Source organism: Hylobates moloch, unplaced genomic scaffold (genome assembly GCF_009828535.3).
Source record: "Hylobates moloch isolate HMO894 unplaced genomic scaffold, HMol_V3 SCAFFOLD_1, whole genome shotgun sequence".
Lineage (NCBI taxonomy): Eukaryota > Metazoa > Chordata > Mammalia > Primates > Hylobatidae > Hylobates > Hylobates moloch.
The window spans coordinates 173,768,841-173,785,895 of NW_026652276.1; the positions used below are offsets into that span (position 1 = coordinate 173,768,841).

Below are 17,055 nucleotides of genomic sequence, written 5' to 3' on the forward strand. Positions count from 1 at the left end.
ATACATCTGTTTGTGTCTGTACCCCAGTTGTGAATTGGTTTCAAGTTCATTGTAAGACAGGGTGATGTAGTAGTTGAGTGTGTAGTTTTGGGGTTAGATGGACTTTGTGTGATTCTCGTTTCTGTCTTTTAATAATTGTGTGTCCTTCAGCAAGGACCTTTCTGACTCTGTTTCCTAATTTGCAAATTGGGAATAAGAGTTCTTTTGATGATTTGATGAGATAAATCATACAACATGTTAAGCACAATGCCTGGCACACAGTAAGCACTTAACATATATGTTAGTGATAATGATAATAAAAGTAATAAAAAGAACTTCATGAAAAAGGAAAGCTGCTCATAAAAGTGGACTGAGGGACAGGGAGGGAGAAGATGGGAAGAGGGAGATGTTATTCAATTCTACCTACTGCTTTATCCAGACCTCACTCTGACCCAATCCAGACCCTGCTCCTCCATCCTTTTCTCCACACTTCCATTAGTGGGCATGATTATACTTAGCTATTGTTTTGTAATGTATATTTTTACTTAGTGAAATATTGAGATTTTTTAAAAATTAATTTCTTTTAATAAATTATCTTTATTCAGTAGCTGTATACTATTATCTTGTACCTAAGTACCAAGCTACTTAAATATTCTTATAGCTTTAACATTTATGTTGTTTCTAAGGTTTTCCCTTTATAAACCTCATTATCTAGTTATTTACTTAGAGCATATTCATAGAACAAAAACTGTCGGGTCAAAGCCTAGGTTCTTTAAAAATTTAGCTACAGATTACCGGCTTGCCAAGGAAAGGTGTTTTTTGTTTGTTGTTTGGTTTTGCTTTACCAACTAATATTCCCATGAACATTGTATGGGAATGTCCATTCTCCACAATCTTACTAACCTTGGGTATTTTTATCTTTTTAATAATTGACAAACTGACAGGAAACACATCTTATTTTAATCTGTATTTATTTCTTTGACTTTTAGAGGGTCTGGTTATATTTTAATATTTTTTAAAATTATATGTATTTATTTTGTGAATTTCTGGTTCACACATTTTTCACTTGTTTTCTTTTGGGGTGTTTATATGTTTTTAAAAATTAATATGTAGGCCAGGTGTGATGGCTCACATCTGTTATGCCAGCATTTTGGGAGGCTGAGGTAGGTGGATCCCTTGAGCTCAGGAGTTCAGGACCAGCCTGGGCAATGTGATGAAACCTCATCTCTACCAAAAATACAAAAAGTTAGCGGGGTGTAGTGGCACATGCCTGTGGTCCCAGCTACTCAGGAGGCTGAGGTGGGAGGATCACTTAAGCCTGGGAGGCAGAGGTTGCAGTGAGCCAGGATTGTGTCACTGTACTCCAACCTGAGTGACAGAGTGAGATCCCATCTCAAAATTTAAAAAAAAAAAAAAAAGTAAGAGCTGTATATAAACTGAACATATTAACTGCTTGTTATATATGTATATATATGTTGGAAAGATTCTTCTAACTTTGTGCTTTTTCCAAAACACATTGCTAAAATCTTAGGGAACTGATTCTATCCATCTCTTTCTTATAACTACTAGTTTACTTATCAGTCCAAAAAATCCTTTCCTACTCCAAGATTATTAAAATATTTATCTAAACTTTTTCTACTACTTTTATGGCTTTCATTTTTATATTCAAAAATGTAATGCACTTCAAATTTACTTTAAAGTATGAGTTAGGATTTCAATTCATTTTTTTTCTCAAATGGCTAACAATTTAAATGCTAAATAATAAAATATTGTACACCTTTTGAAATGTGTATTACCATACAATAATTTATAAGTGAAAATTATAAAGCACTAAGTTAATAATTTTCCACTGACTTATAATACTTGTCATATATTAAATCCCCTGATACCCAAATTTTTATACCATTTCTTGTTTCTCTTGGTCTTTTTCCACAGTTGTATGGTCATTTTATAACTACCACAGTATTATGCTAAATTTTAGTATTGTTAGGACAAGTGAACATAGGAGTTGAAACATTATTACTATATTTTCAGGTATAGTAATCAATATCAGAATTCTTATGTCACGTAAAACTAAATTTGTTTATTCTATGATTAGAGAAAGTTCATTAAGAATTTTAGGAACTCCTTTCATGTTACAAATAAGAAAAATATTGAATATTTTAACTCATTTGATATCAGATGTAAGAATAAGAACCCTCAGGTTCTTACTGTGTCATTAATTTCATTATTCTCAAGTATGCACCCAACCTCTACCAATGTTCAGTTGATGTTATTAGATAATTTCTCGTAAGCACTTCTAAAGTAATATGTTTTATATCTTTAAATAATTCACTGTTCTCATAGCAATTTTTGAATATAAAGTTCTTAAAATTAGTATACTTAACAAACAATAAAACTGATTGAAAGAGACTAAAACAACCAGAAAATTTAAAAAAAAATGGAGAAAGCAGAGCAATGCAGGATGTGAAAGTCGAAGTCTTCAAAACATTAATATGCTCAAGAGAGATAAGTGAAGATATTAACATCCATGAGGTAGGCACAAGATATCCTTAAAATGAATATTCAGAGAATAAGAATGAGCTTTTGGAAGTGAAATAGCAGAAATAGAATTAACATAAAGACTGAAAGATAAATTTGAGAAAAATCTGAAAGCTTGACCAAAATGCTGTGATGGCAAGTAGAAAATACAACAGGAAAAGAATTACTCTGTGGAATTTCAGCATGTAACCAACAAGAATTCCAGAAAGAGAAAACAGAGGGTAAACATTATTGAAAGGCAAAGTGAACACCAGTGAAGAGTAGTCTTAGCTTGGGGAAGGATGAAGCAAGAAACTTTTCTGATTTCTTATAAGTATGTTATATTCATGTAAAAACTATGTACATGTATTATTTTGATAAAAAAGAAATTATAAAGTTAAAATAGTATAAAGATAATTTAGCAAGGTCAGGCAGAGTAGCTTTAAAGTAAATAAATTACAAAAATAATGCTGCTGCAAATATTGGAACAACTGCTTGAAAAGTGGGTGGTGAATAAACAAATGCTACTTTTGGTGGAATTTTATTTTTTAATACATTTACCTTTTACTAAATTTGTTTTGTTAAATGTGTAAAATATGTAACAAAATTCAGTCTAGTTTCTAAATCCTTAAATACATAAAACAAATTACTTCAAATGCACACATTACAAATTCTAAACAAAAAAAAAAGCCATTTTGAGAAGAAATGCCCTGCTCCTTAGCTTGTAATAAAGATCCTTAGGTTGCTGTGTCTGTACTAGAATGAGAAAGAATGAAATAAGAACCAAGAAGAAAAAGGTGAACCACATCTGTCAAATATTCCACATGTGAGAAAAAATTCTGTTCTTGAATGGTTATTTCTAATGCAATGGCAATATTGACCTGGGTAATGAGGAAGCAAGTAAGAAAAGCAAGCTCTTAGGTGCTGCTGGAGTGGCTTCAAGTGGCAGAGAGCTTGAAGCCCTAGTGTGTTGATCCTGTTGCCTTCCTGGTGCATTTAGAGTTGCCTCTAAGTCAAATGACTCACTAGGAAAATAGAACCCTGTGAACTGAAACCATGATTCTCCAGCAATCAGTTGTATAGTTCTTTAGCGTGAAGAAACTCCAGGGAATTTGCTGTTTCTCAAGTTAAGTCTCACCATAGGAGTAAGCATCATGGAAAAATACATCACTTTACCTTTCACTGGTGTTGCAACAGCATGAAAGAACCCAAACTAGAAGGGGAAAAAAAAAAGAACAACCAGGAAGATGGAAGAATTTTTTATAAAAGACTTACAACCTTCTCCAAACTCTAATTTCAAGTTCCTCATCACTCGATTGCTTCAGAATCAGGTCTTCACTTTCGGAAGGAGTCGGATGTGGCTTTGGGTCAGGAGAATCATTTCTCGGGTTAGCTCATTATCCAATTAGTTCTGACCCCAGTTTTGAATGGGAACTTGGCTTGAATACCAAGGTGACCAGTCCTCTTAGGAATCATTTGATAGAGAGGCAGCAAGTCTATACGTTAAAGATATCATAAGTCAATGGCAGGAGAAATGAAATTCATTCTTTATTTTTTTATTCTCAGAAGTCCAATTAAGGTAAGAGAATAGTGTGGCTCTTAGGCCTTCAGTAAAGGGAATATTACCTCCACTGCTTGGGTTCGCATTCATAAACACTGATAAAGATTGCAAAAGCTACTAGCAGTGGCCAGGCGCAGTGGCTGACTCCTGTAATCCCAGCACTTTGGGAGGTTGAGGCAGGCAGATCACCTGAGGTCAGGAGTTTAAGACCAGCCTGGACAAAATGGTGAAGCCCCTGTCTCTACTAAAAATACAAAATATTACCTGGGTGTGGTGGCACACCTGTAGTCCCAGCTCCTTGGGAGGCTGAGGCAGAAGAATTGCTTGAACCCGGGAGGCAGGGGTTGCAGTGAGCTGAGATCGCGCCATTGCACTCCAGCCTGGGCAACAAGAGTGAAACTCCAACTCAAAAAAAAAAAAAAAAAAAAAAAAAAAAGGGCTACAAGCAGGAATATGGCTCCAATTTTACAACCAGGGCCTCACTAACATTTCTGTGAACTAATCTGATGAATCAGAATTAAGATATAGGTGAAAGAGAGTGTCATCTCCCTGGAAAGACTGTTAGAAGTCAAGAGGTAAAGAAACCAAAATCCTTTCGTTACAGCAAACAAAATCTTTTACGAATCTCATGCAGAAAGAAGATAGGAAAGAATAAGAATGAATCACTGGCTGTCAGTAATTAGTTTACTTACAGATTAGGAACAAAATCACTGAAGCCTTTCTCACAGTCATCAGCTGAGTGTAACAGGTGGGACAAAGCACCACTTAGATGTCTTTGGTGCTCAGTCTTACGTGTGGAAAACACTCAGTAAATACCTAACATGCCACAGTGAAAGTGAATGTTTGAGAAAAGATACTGAAATAGCTTTTTTTTTTTTTTTACGGTGCTATGACTTTTGAAGAGGACTGTCTTCAGTTCCCTTGAAATGTTACCATGGTTAGTCTTCATTATAGATTTTACTGGTTTTCCTATCTAGATTCTACATATTATTGTTGAAATTGTCAATACTCCAGGCAACCCAGAAACAATCTACTCTCAGACTAAGAATGAAGAATGGGGAGGTAGGGGCATAGGGAAAATAGAAATGAGTGGAAATTATGGAGATTCCAATCCTCCTACCTGCAATTCAGGGGACAGGGCTAACTTGATTTATTGGAGCTGAAAGTCCATAGTGGTCATTGAATCTTTGCTTAGGGACCTTCTTTAATGTGAACTACAGATACTATCACATTTTTTTCCTACCTTCTTTTCCCCAACTCTTGCCCTCTTCATTACACAGTGTACTGCTTTTTTCTCATCTGCTCTAATAAGTATTTAGATTTTTAAAATTTTTCATTGAATTTTAATGCATACTAAAAAAGCATTTTGAAAAAGTGGGTTATCATGAAGTGAACACACACGTAACACTGTGACTGTTAAGAAACAGAACATTACCAGTTCCCTTGTTCCTGTCCCTATCATTCCACCCTTCCTCAGCCCCAAAGGCAATCACTATCTTACTTTCTACGACCATTGTATTAGTGTGTTAGGGCTGCCATAACGAAGTACCACAAACTGAGTGGCTTGAGATGACAGAGATTTATTGTCTCATGGTCTGCCTGAAATCAAGGTGACAGCAAGGTTGGTTTCTTCTGAGGGCTGCGAGGGAGAATCTCTCCCATGCCTCTCTCTTAGCTCCCGGTGGTATGCTAGCAATCTTCGGTGTTCCTTGGCTTGTTAATGCATTACTCTGATCTTCCACATTCACACAGTGTTCTCCTTGTGTCTCTGTGTTTATATTTTCCCTTTTTGTAAGAACACCAGCCATATTGGACTGGGGCCCACCCTAATGACCTTATTTTAACTTGGTTACCTGTAAAAGCACTATTTCCAAATAAGGTCATATTGTGAGATACTAGGGTTATGACTTCAAAATATCTGTTTTTGGGGAACACAATTCAACCCATAACAACCACAGACTATTTTGCCTGATATTGAACTTTATATTAATGTAAGTATGTATTATTTTGTATCTAACATCTTTTGCTCAAAATTAAGCTTTATGAAATTCATTCATCATGTAGTGATGAGGAGCTCTAGTTTATTTTTATTGATGCATAGTATTTTATCATATGATGTGCCACAATTTATCCATTCTTTCGTTGATGGACATTTTTAGAAAAATTTTCTTTCAATTTTTAGCTTATATAAACAATGTTCTATCTTTAGCTGGGTTATCCTAGAAGCAAACCCCAAGACTAAATGAGTTCAAGTAGTTGATTTGGGAGGTTATAGGGCAATGGAGAAATGAGACAAACAGGAATGAATCCAATACAGGATGTGTCAATGACCAAGTTACTGCTGAGGGCAAGTGGGTCTCAGCCTCACTGGGGCCTTGTGGGAGACAGTGGAATGGAAATTGGGATATAAAACCCCAGCTTACTCATCAGCTCGGATGGGACAACTCTTGTTTGTCATTGGTTTATGGGAGTGGTAACTTCATGGCATTTTTGGTATGTTCTCTATAGGTAGAGCCTGTCTGACCAGACAAAGCTCTCTGGCAGAGAGTCACAGATACTGCTATTGAGAAGCTATTGGCATGTCTCAGAATAGTGAGTGGTAAGAAGATACAAGTGGGGCACTGACAGCATTTTCTACATGCTACCTTGAAGACTCGTATGTAAATTTTGGGATATACATATATAAGCATAGCTCATTTTATTGTGCTTTGCTTTATTGTGCTTCACAGATATTACTTTTTTGTTTTGTTTTACAAATTGGAAGTTTGTAGCAACCCTGCATTGAACAAGTCTATCAGTACCATTTTTCCAACAGCATGCGCTCACTTCATGTGTCTGTGTCACTTTCTGGCAACTCCTCTTGCAATATTTCAACTTTTTCATTATTATTTTATCTGTAATGGTGATCTGTGATCAGTGATCTTTGATGCTATTATTGTAAATGTTTTCAGGTGCCACAAACTGTACCCAGATCAGATGGTGATCTTAATAAATGTTGTGATTGCTGATTCTGATTGCTTCACTGACTGGCCATTCCCCTATCTCTCTCGCTCGCCTCAGGCCTCCTATTCTCTGAGACACAACAATATTTACATTAGGCCAGTTAATGACCTTATGATGGTCTGTAAGTGTTCAAGTGAAAGAAAGAATCACTTAAAGTCAAAAGCTAGAGAGGATTAAGCTTAGGAAGGCATGTTGAAAGCTGAGATAGGCTCAAAACTAGCCCTCTTGCACCAGTTAAGCTAGTTGTGAATGCAAAAGAAAAGTTCTTGAAGGAAATTAAAAGCACAACTCCAGCAAACACACAAATGGTAAGAAAGTGAAAGAGTCTTATTGCTGATACGGAGAAAGTTTTACTTGTCTGGACAGAAGATCAAATCAGACACAAGATTCCCTTAAACCAAAGGCTAATCCAGCTCAAGGTCCTAATTATCTTCAATTATCTGAAGTCTGTGTATATAGTGTGTATGTATTTGTATACAATAGTAAATTTGTATGTGAGTTTCAGTTGCTTCATATGCTTAATAATGATGTCATTTAATTTTAGATATTTGAGTGAAAATGTACTGGTATCTCATTGTGATTTTTTTGGTAGTTAATTTGCATTCCCCAATGCCTAATAATATTGAGCACCACATAAGTCAATCAAATGTCTAGAAATACTCTTTTATAAAGTACCTTTTCCAGTCCACTTGTATTGGATTTTTTTTTTTTTTTTTTTTTTTTTTTGAGACTTAGTTTTGCTCAGTCGCTCAGGCTGTAGTTCAGTGGCGTGATCTCAGCTCACTGCAAGCTCCGCCTCCCGGGTTCACGCCATCCTCCTGCCTCAACCTCCGGAGTAGCTGGGACTACAGGCGCCCGCCACCACACCCGGCTAATTTTTTGTGTTTTTTTTTTTAGTAGAGACGGGGTTTCACCGTGTTAGCCAGGATGGTCTCCATCTCCTGACCTTGTGATCCGCCCGCCTCAGCCTCCCAAAGTGCTGGGAGTACAGGCGTGAGCCACCGTGCCTGGCCTGGATTTTTCTCTCTTTTAAAAATTTGACAGCGGGCGTGGTGGCTCATGCTTGTAATCCCAGCACTTTGGGATTTGGGAGGTGGGTCGCCTGAGGTCAGGAGTTTGAGACCAGCCTGGCCAAGATAGTGAAACTTCGTCTCTACTAAAAATACTAAAAATAGCTGGACATGGTGGTGGGCGCCTGTAATAACAGCTACTCGGGAGGCTGGGGCAGGAGAATTGCTTGAATGTGGGAGGCAGAGGTTGCAGTGAGCCGAGATTGGGCCATTGCACTCCAGCCTGGGGGACAAGAGAAAAACTCTGTCTCAAAAAAAAAAAAAGTGATTTATATGAGTTTTTTATATTTTCCAGATGAGTACTTTTCAGATATATGTGTTGTGAATATCTACTCTGTGGCTTACCTTTTCACCTGCTTCTTAGTTTTGTCCAATAAACATAAATTCTAAAATTTAATGCCCAGTACAGTCTTTATTTTTAATGCCCCCAAATTCTTAATTTTAATGCCTATTTCCAATTTATGAATTATTTACTTTATGGCTAAGACTTCTAGCATTCTGCTTAAGAAATCTTTACCTATTTCAAGATTATAAATATATAATTCTAAAATGTGAGGATTTCAAGTACTGAAAAACATTTCAGGAGAATATTGTATCTTTAAGGTATCAGCTCTCCTTTTGTGCTGACATAGTGTGTTGTGTGTTTGACCTTAAGGAAATGGACTATAATATGTTGGAAAAATATTCAGTGTGTGCCCATCCCTTTGCTATTCCTAAGCCTCTCCAGAACGGGGGTGATTTCTCATTCAACTTTGTACTCTCATTAAGGAACACTGGACACATTGTTTCCTAAACAATTAGACTCATTAGAATCATCTCAGGAACTTAAAAATCATGCTAATGCCTGAGTCATAATACAGGCCAATTAAATGTGAATCTTAAGGGCCTTGACACTTTTTATATTATTATGTAGCCAAGGGGGCGGGGGAATTGCAGCCTCTACCAGGTGAGGCCAGGGATGTTGCTGAACATCCCATAATACGCAATGCACACCCTCAGAACAAATACATATCTGGCCCAAAATGTCAATAGTGCTGAAATTGAGAAACCTTGGTCTAGGGTAATAAATATTTGTATTCCTAGATATATTTTGAAAAGCTCAACCCTTTATGAAAATGGAAAATATCTATGCCTGATAAATTCCTTATGGTGTCACCATATTGAGGTTACTATTACCTAGTCTTGTTTTCTCACTATAGTCATTTCCAGCTTATACACTTCCTTGAATATGTGGAGTCCTCTCCTTTCCCCATTCATCAGCTGTTTCAATTAAGTTTCACTCCTCCTACCCTACCCCAACAGTCACTACAGGCCCATTACACACAGATTTTCACAGTCTCCTTTTCTCCCCGTTTAAGAAACCAGTCAGCCAGCTGCACATCTCCTTCTCTTCAATCACCTCCTAGGAAAGAAGCAAATTCTTGTCTGCAGCAGGAGCAGGAGATATATAGTCTTCTAGAGCTAACTCACAAGCAAGAATGTCTGTTATTAGTGAGAGTTAAGTGGGGTCTCTATGCAAATTTTCTCCCTTTTAATTTCTATCCCCAACACAAACCTGAGCACCCAAGAATACTATGTGACTTTGCAACAGTCTTCAAAATTTACCAATTTTGTGAAGAGAAATTGTGAATTCTGATGACCAATTTAATCTGTTCTAGTTTTTTAATGTGACTGTCATATAGTACAGCAAAGATTTTAAAATGTCTTAAAAAGGGGAAAAAAGGCTTTCCCCAAAGTTGGCTAGAAATGCATATCCATGACTTTTTTAAAAAGGCATAAGCATCCCATTGTTCTGTCCTTAAATCACTTTTCCACCTGCTGTGCTAAAGATCTAAGTGCTGCAGAAGAGTGAAATGTGATATGGACAGAAGGTGTGAAAATGGCTGGGAAAATCCCATTCAGAAATGCTCTCAGAAGCCAACCGTGCAAACTATTAAAAAGTATTTGAAAATTGGTAGCAGAGCTAATATTCTGAAGAATGCAATCACAGTATCAAGGATACTTAATAAAATGAGCTTTCCCATGTTTAAGCAAACCATAGACTTCTTTATATAAAGAAGCAGAACAGGAAAATTTTATTCAGCCTCCAAGGATGAACTTTCCAAAGACAAGCACAGCAGATAAGCATGCAGTAACTGAAATTTCCGTGGGTAAGGCAAATTAATTTCTATTTTGTTGTTTCATGAATGCGTGGACATGCATTTGGCTTTCTGTGTAGTATCACGTAAAGAGAATACAAGGTAAAATAAATGACTTCTCCTGCCAGCATGCTGGTCTATTGTTAAGTTGTCATGTGTTTCCTAAGCCACTGTAGCATAGCTTAGTCTTCTGTCTTCACAGAAAAGGCTGCATTATTGAACCACAAGATTTCAAGTGAACTTGTCAAATCTTCAAGCATATCCACACATCATTAAGAAATTCCAAAGCTACATCATCCTGAAAGGGTTTCTATTCCCCTGGAAATACTTGAGGTGACAAAATAAAATTTAAAAAGTTATGATTTAAAAAATGTTCTCCTCTTTTTCTCCCTTTTAACATAAGGGTTAATTCACTTAGAATAAATCAAACACCAAGTGTTCTCACTTATAAGCGGGAGCTAAACATTGAGTACACGTGGACACAAAGAGGGGAACAAGAGACACCAGGGTCTACTAGAAGGTGGAGGGTGGGAGGAGGGTGAGGATGAAATTCAAAAAAATGAAAAGAATAAAAATTTTCTCCTCTGCCCCATAATTTCTATTTTGAACTTATCTGAAAATAATGTTGTTAAGGTTATGATAAACTGGTTATTTTGTCCCGTTTTAGAAAATCTCCCTGGAAATTGATCAACCCCAGAAATCATTTGAGTCTCACTATTCCTCCAACTGTGCTCAATTAATAAGATAGATACAATTAACTTGGTTATAGTACCCTAACATAATACCTTACAGGTGTATCTATCTATCTATCTATCATCTATCTATCTATCTATCATCTATCTATCTATCATCTATCTATCTGTCATCTATGCGCGCACACACACACACACACACATATATATATATAACTTTGTTGCATAAATTTCCACATTTCTCATATATTTTTACTGAAAAACCAGGAGATGGGGCATTGTTAACATCCAAAACTTCACCCACAGTCATCCTTGAAATAGATGGAGAAAGTCAGTAGTACATGTGAGAATTATGGTAATCACATATCCAACTAGGTGTGTAATTATGAAGTAGACACAGTTATCTTTAAGGCTCTTCCACTTTCTTTTTTTCTTAGCCTACCTTCTTGTTCCTGAAACCCACTCCTCTCTTGTAGCTCCAAGCAAAACAAATTGTCATCCAAGTACTACATACTGTATATGTTACCCCTCTCAGGAACAGTCATATTAAAAGATATCGTAGTCAAAGGACAATATCAAATGTCATCACAAATAAACTATTGATGATGGGATCTGATATCTTAGTGCAGAAAGAATTTTGGACAAGAGCTTTGTCTCGCTTTCCTAAAATGATATACTTTGAAGAAGTAGGAATACTTTTGTTCTTAGATCGAGTTTTAGCCTCAGTCCCATGAAAAGGGAACTGTTGCTTCCTAACTTCCTTCTTTTCCCACCGTCTTATTTTCCTTCTCCTCAGAGAAGCAGCAGGTCTGACTGGTGAATCTAACATTCACCGAACCTTCCTCCCTAATGGGCAGAATCATAGCTATTAAAAGATAAGGCAGGAGTTCTACCTTCACTGGCTGACTGACAGTGGAACTAACTTCTCAGAACTGGCCTTGGTCATCTTCATGCACTCCTTTGCACTTCCAGTCGCTAGGCTATACAGACCGAGTGGGTCTTTTTTTTTTTTTTTTTTTTGAGACGGAGTCTCGCTCTGTCACCCAGGCTGGAGTGCAGTGGCGCAATCTCGGCTCACTGCAAGCTCCGCCTCCCGGGTTCACGCCATTCTCCTGCCTCAGCCTCTCCGAGTAGCTGGGACTACAGGCGCCCGCCACCACGCCCGGCTAATTTTTTGTATTTTTAGTAGAGACGGGGTTTCACCGTGGTCTCGATCTCCTGACCTCGTGATCCGCCCGCCTCGGCCCCCCAAAGTGCTGGGATTACAAGCGTGAGCCACCGCGCCCGGCCGAGTGGGTCTTGACTCAGCAGCTCTGCTGCTGCTCCAGGCTGTCTCGCCCCACTGCAACAGGTGGGGAAGGAAGATCTGCCAGTCACTCCTCATACATAAGGACACCTGGGTGAGTAGGCTTGAAATCTGCTCTAAGGATGCAGCCATTTAGACACATGTTGTGGGAAACCAAAGCTTTCTTGGCTCATGGCCTACACTAGGGATCTAGCTGTCATATCAGAGAAGTCTTTTTAAGGGAGGGTGGTGGGAAAGATCAGGTACTAGCTCAGTTGTTAACAAGAATTGAAATCTGTTTCCTTTGGCTATTGATCCTTACATGTTTAGAACCCAGGAAAAGAAAAGGAGAAAGTAGGATTTGGGCACTAAATCCTATACCACAGCCCCAGCACCCACTACCCCCCCGCCCAAAAAAAAAACACCTCACACAGCTAACCGCTGAATTTCTGTTAGTTCTAGATAATAACATTTCTTTTTAGAAAAGGGCAGAGAGCACTAAGGTGAGGGGGATGAAATCACTTTTCAATTATTTGAAAAAAAAAGGAGACGAATCTGGGAGGCTGAGAGTGGGGATGGTGGATGCTGGCTTGTCCATCTTTGCCTCTCAACTAGATATTGATTGCTGCTATTATCCCAATTTTGGTTCTCATTACAAAACATATACAACATGAACAGCACCTCAAATATGTCCAGCATATTGGCAGGGCTGTGTAATAGGAAGCCATTATTATTTCTATGGGCTATTGTGATAGCCTTGCAGCTGATTTTCTGTTCCTAGTCCGTCCCCTTCTTTTCTGGTTCACATTCTCTAAAAACGTCTAAGGTACCACAGCTACCAGCATCCCCTCACTTCATTGCATGAAGGTCTCAGTGGCTCTTCTGTTGCATTTAGTGATGTTAGCTGAAATTTCTGTTCTTAGAATAAAAATAAATGTTCTAAGAAAAGACGAAAGTTATGCAATATAACAAGCTGGATTATCAAAGCTGAACAGTAACTTCATTACTGAATAGGGGTTAGTTATTAGATGATCTACTTTGCGAGTCAGCTTTGAGGATCATCCAGAGATTGATATGATATGTAGCCTTTCCCAATTTTTGGACTATCAAATTTTATTTTAATTGATTTACTTTTAAAAAAGATATCTAACATGTACTATATTGGTGTATCATGGAACTACATCCTACATAATAAAGTATCACAAAGTATGAATTTCACAGTCCCACACAGTCTGGCCCACTTCCCATTCACCATTCATATCTCTCGCTCCATCCCTTTGCAATCCATGACAGAACTTAAGTGCCCCCTTTCTCTTTGCTCACATGCAACGTGCATTTTTTCCACTTGTGCTTTTTTTCATCTCGTTCTCTGCTTTATATGCCCTTTCTTCTCTGTACCACCTGTAAAATCACTTGCATCCCTCAAGGCCAGCACAAATATTGCTTCTGCTTGCCCTTGTTGTATCTCAGCTGAAATTGCTAACCGTGATCCCACATTCCATTTCTCTGGCATTTACTATCTTTCTCTCACATTATATATTTTTCTGTGTATCTTATTATAACTCTTCTTCTTATCACTACATTGTAAGCTCCTTAAAGGCACAAACAGAACTTTATTATTTTTCAAACAGAAATTGTAACCTAGGAGCTATAAGCGACTTTCATCCTGAGAATTGTTTTGTTTATCCTGCGCTGTATATTCAAAATATCTGTGTGAGTGTCCTTTAGTAAAATATTGAAAGGAAAAGATAGATGTCATTTTCTCTTGAAAGAGAGAACGATCTGGTGCCACTGTGCTGTCATTCCACGCAGGCACAGCCAGCGTCGTAGTCAGCCTGGTCCCCACCTGACGCAGATCAACCTGCTTGATGACTTATTTGAATTTTCACTTCTTTGTACAATGTTTTATACAAAATCTGTTCTCAAAAAAAAAAAGTTGCTCTAAGCCAGATGTAATTATTTCACAAATATCAAGGAAGATGGGGAAAAATCCCACTAGTTAGAAAATTATAAAGGGAACAATTTTTAAATTTGATTTTCTTGTAAAAATGAGGAGAGAGGGAAAAAGTTAAGGAAGTGTGGTGACAAAGAATGCTAGTAAACAAGTGATGCTTGACCATAAACAATCTCTTTTCTGGGGTCTCAGGACCTTTGTTGTACACCTCCACCAGAATATGATTCACCTTCAAGGAATCGTTTATTTTCTGTGGGTCCCCTGTCTAGGCTGCGAGCTCCTTGGAGGCTGGGGCTGTCACGCATCATTTTCCCCTGGAGTCTGACTGCCTGAGTTGGAATCTCAGCTTTACCATGTACTGTCCACTTCATTTTTTGCATCTCGTTTACCCATAGGGTTAAATTAAAAGTGATTAGTCCAGTGTCTAATATGTAGAAAGTGTTTGATAACTGTTAGCTTGACTGCTAGAGTACCTGCCATCTATCAGGTATTCAATAAACATTTATTGAATGAAAGGGTTAATAAATGAGTGAGTGAGTGACTCTGTGTCCACCACTGCGTAACCACTGTGCTGTTAGTCAGCTGGTTTTCTGAGCTTCGGTTAATGGTGTAGGTCTGTTCACAGAATTACATGAGCTATAGCAGTTCTTTATATTGCAGACTTCATTTACCTAAATTAGACTAAGTAAAATTAAACTACATGTTTATGACATAATCTTTTTCTTTCTAGTTAAAAAAAAACCTTTATTCAGCCTTTTTCCATGGAGCACATTATCTGCAATATTGTCCCCTTCCAACTTTTGAAAATCATTTGTGAATTAACTGAGCCCCACCCCACCCCCAAATTTTGCCTGACCACTACCTCTGCTACAGGGGTGTGTCAAAACATACACACAAGTAAAAAGCTACAAGTAGTGAAGAAGCATTGGAATTTGTCTGCAGGACATATTTTTGGCTTTGAAGTAAGAAAGAAAGAACCTGTGACTTTGCATTTCTCCACCTTGGGGGTCATCTCTGCTGGAAGATGGGCACTGGGTGACATTGAAGGGGAAAGAGCTGGGAGGCTGGAAGCATTTACTTTGTTGCCAGTCTCAAGAAGCTTGAACATGCTTTTCTATTCCTGTTTTTTTTTTTTTTTTCTCTTCTCAGGGAACATGAAAGATTTTTGATAGCAGTGATTTTTTGTTGTTAGTTTTAACTCTAATGCCTAGCATTTAATAAATGTGTGCTGGAGGAATGAATAAAGGACTTAGAAAAAGAAAGAATGCTTAATATGAGGCTGAAGGCAAGGAGCCTCCCTAAATATCAGCTGATATTCTAAGTTAATAACATTTTTATAAAGATATAATACATTGTGCTATAAATATTATCATAACACTCTAAAGGGATCCAGTACCTTTGGGGTTAATACTACAAAGCTTTCATCACAAAACTGAAAAACATTTGTAAGTGAAGTAGATTGTCCACTTACATAAGGTACTCAATATGTACTACCTGCTGCATTTATTTGAAATAAGCTAAGATACTCAGTTCTATTATCTCTTTAAAAATAATGACCTAGAGATAACAGTAACGTCCTCTCACCTCTCTACCCAAGCACTGTGATCCAAGATCCTGATGGAAGTCAAAGAATGCACCCTGTCTGTTGTAAATCAAGTATGGGCTATTCCAACCATGAGAAAACACACTCACAGCTATTTCTAGGCAAAACTATTCGATATTTGGGTTTCGAATATCCAGTCTCCTTTTCCACAATACGTCCTTTCTATATGCTATGAGCCAGATGCCTTCTCTACATCAAAAACTGCCCACAAACTACAGTGTGATAATTGATTATAGAGACGAGTATAAACTTACATCACTGTAAGAGGTCAAGTATAGGTTCAATTTGTAAAAGTCTGAATTCATGCCATGAAAAATGAAAGCATTGTTCTAGTTAGTGGAATTTAATGTGGCCATCTGGGAATGGAAACTTTTTGGAAAGGTAGAAAGGATATATTCGAGGGTAGCAGGGAGTCTTCCCCATACCTAGGTTCACCTAAAATTTGGTAGACACCAACCTTACATATCCAACTTCTATTCCCATTTTATTTTGATCTCACAGTACCTTCTGTAAAGTGGAAAGATAATTTTTGATTATTTTCACTGTAGCAAGTGTTTTCCCTTTTAGGACTAGGGACGGACAAATTTGGAAAGAGAAGGAGATGGTTTGTGATTCTGGCATTCATGGATTAGAACATTATACATCTTGAATCAAATGCCTCTGAGAAACTGCACTGCAGAAACTGCAGTTTTGACATGAGTCCATTCTTTGGTTGCTGATCATAGCCATTGTGATGTGCTTGTGCCCCTAGGCCTGCTGGGCAGCATGGCATTAGCTTCAACTTGGGCTCTCCATCTCTGATTGTTGCTGCTACAGTGGCCAGTTTTCAGTACTTTTCTTCAAACAGTTTCAAAATTGTCTTTGGAGCACTTCTTTTGTTGGCTTTAGAATGTATGATTGCCCTTATTGAATGCATTATGTGGCAACTCATTTGAAGCACAAGCACAAGCAATAACAGTTTTAGGACATCAATTAGAATAAATGTAAAGTCCTTTTTTCAAAGCTTTCCTTGATAATGTGTGATTTGAGAAGGAAGGAATTTGCAAAAACTTTGTTGCAGAATTAAGGAGAAAGGTGAAAAACTATTGTTTTCCATAGATGTATGGCTTACCACAGACACACAAAGACATACAAACAATGATGGTTATTTCTTTCTTTTTTATTTTCATCCTATGAATTCAGCAAATGGCTTCAAGCATCTCTGGCTGTGATAATTGCAGTATAAAGGGAAGTAGTTGGAGCTGTCAGGA

The 17,055-nt window shown here is 37.6% G+C and overlaps 2 protein-coding genes across 5 annotated transcripts in view; one reads left to right on the forward strand and one right to left on the reverse strand.

The window, feature by feature from the left end:
• ELAPOR2 (endosome-lysosome associated apoptosis and autophagy regulator family member 2) overlaps positions 1-7,725 on the forward strand; it is a 245,149-nt gene extending 237,424 nt beyond the window's left edge. The window contains exon 23 of one of the 2 annotated variants that reach the window (XM_058425164.1): positions 6,573-7,725. Coding sequence is in view for 1 of the 2 variants with exons in the window: in XM_032761192.2 (XP_032617083.1) it covers positions 6,569-6,583 (15 nt within the window). In the remaining variant the exon portion in view is untranslated. Of the gene's footprint in view, positions 1-6,568 lie in introns of both variants that reach the window. The other variant, XM_032761192.2, reaches the window with a different exon arrangement.
• The window catches only part of GRM3 (glutamate metabotropic receptor 3), a 220,332-nt gene that overhangs the window by 19,689 nt on the left and 183,588 nt on the right, over positions 1-17,055 (reverse strand). The window lies entirely within an intron of this gene.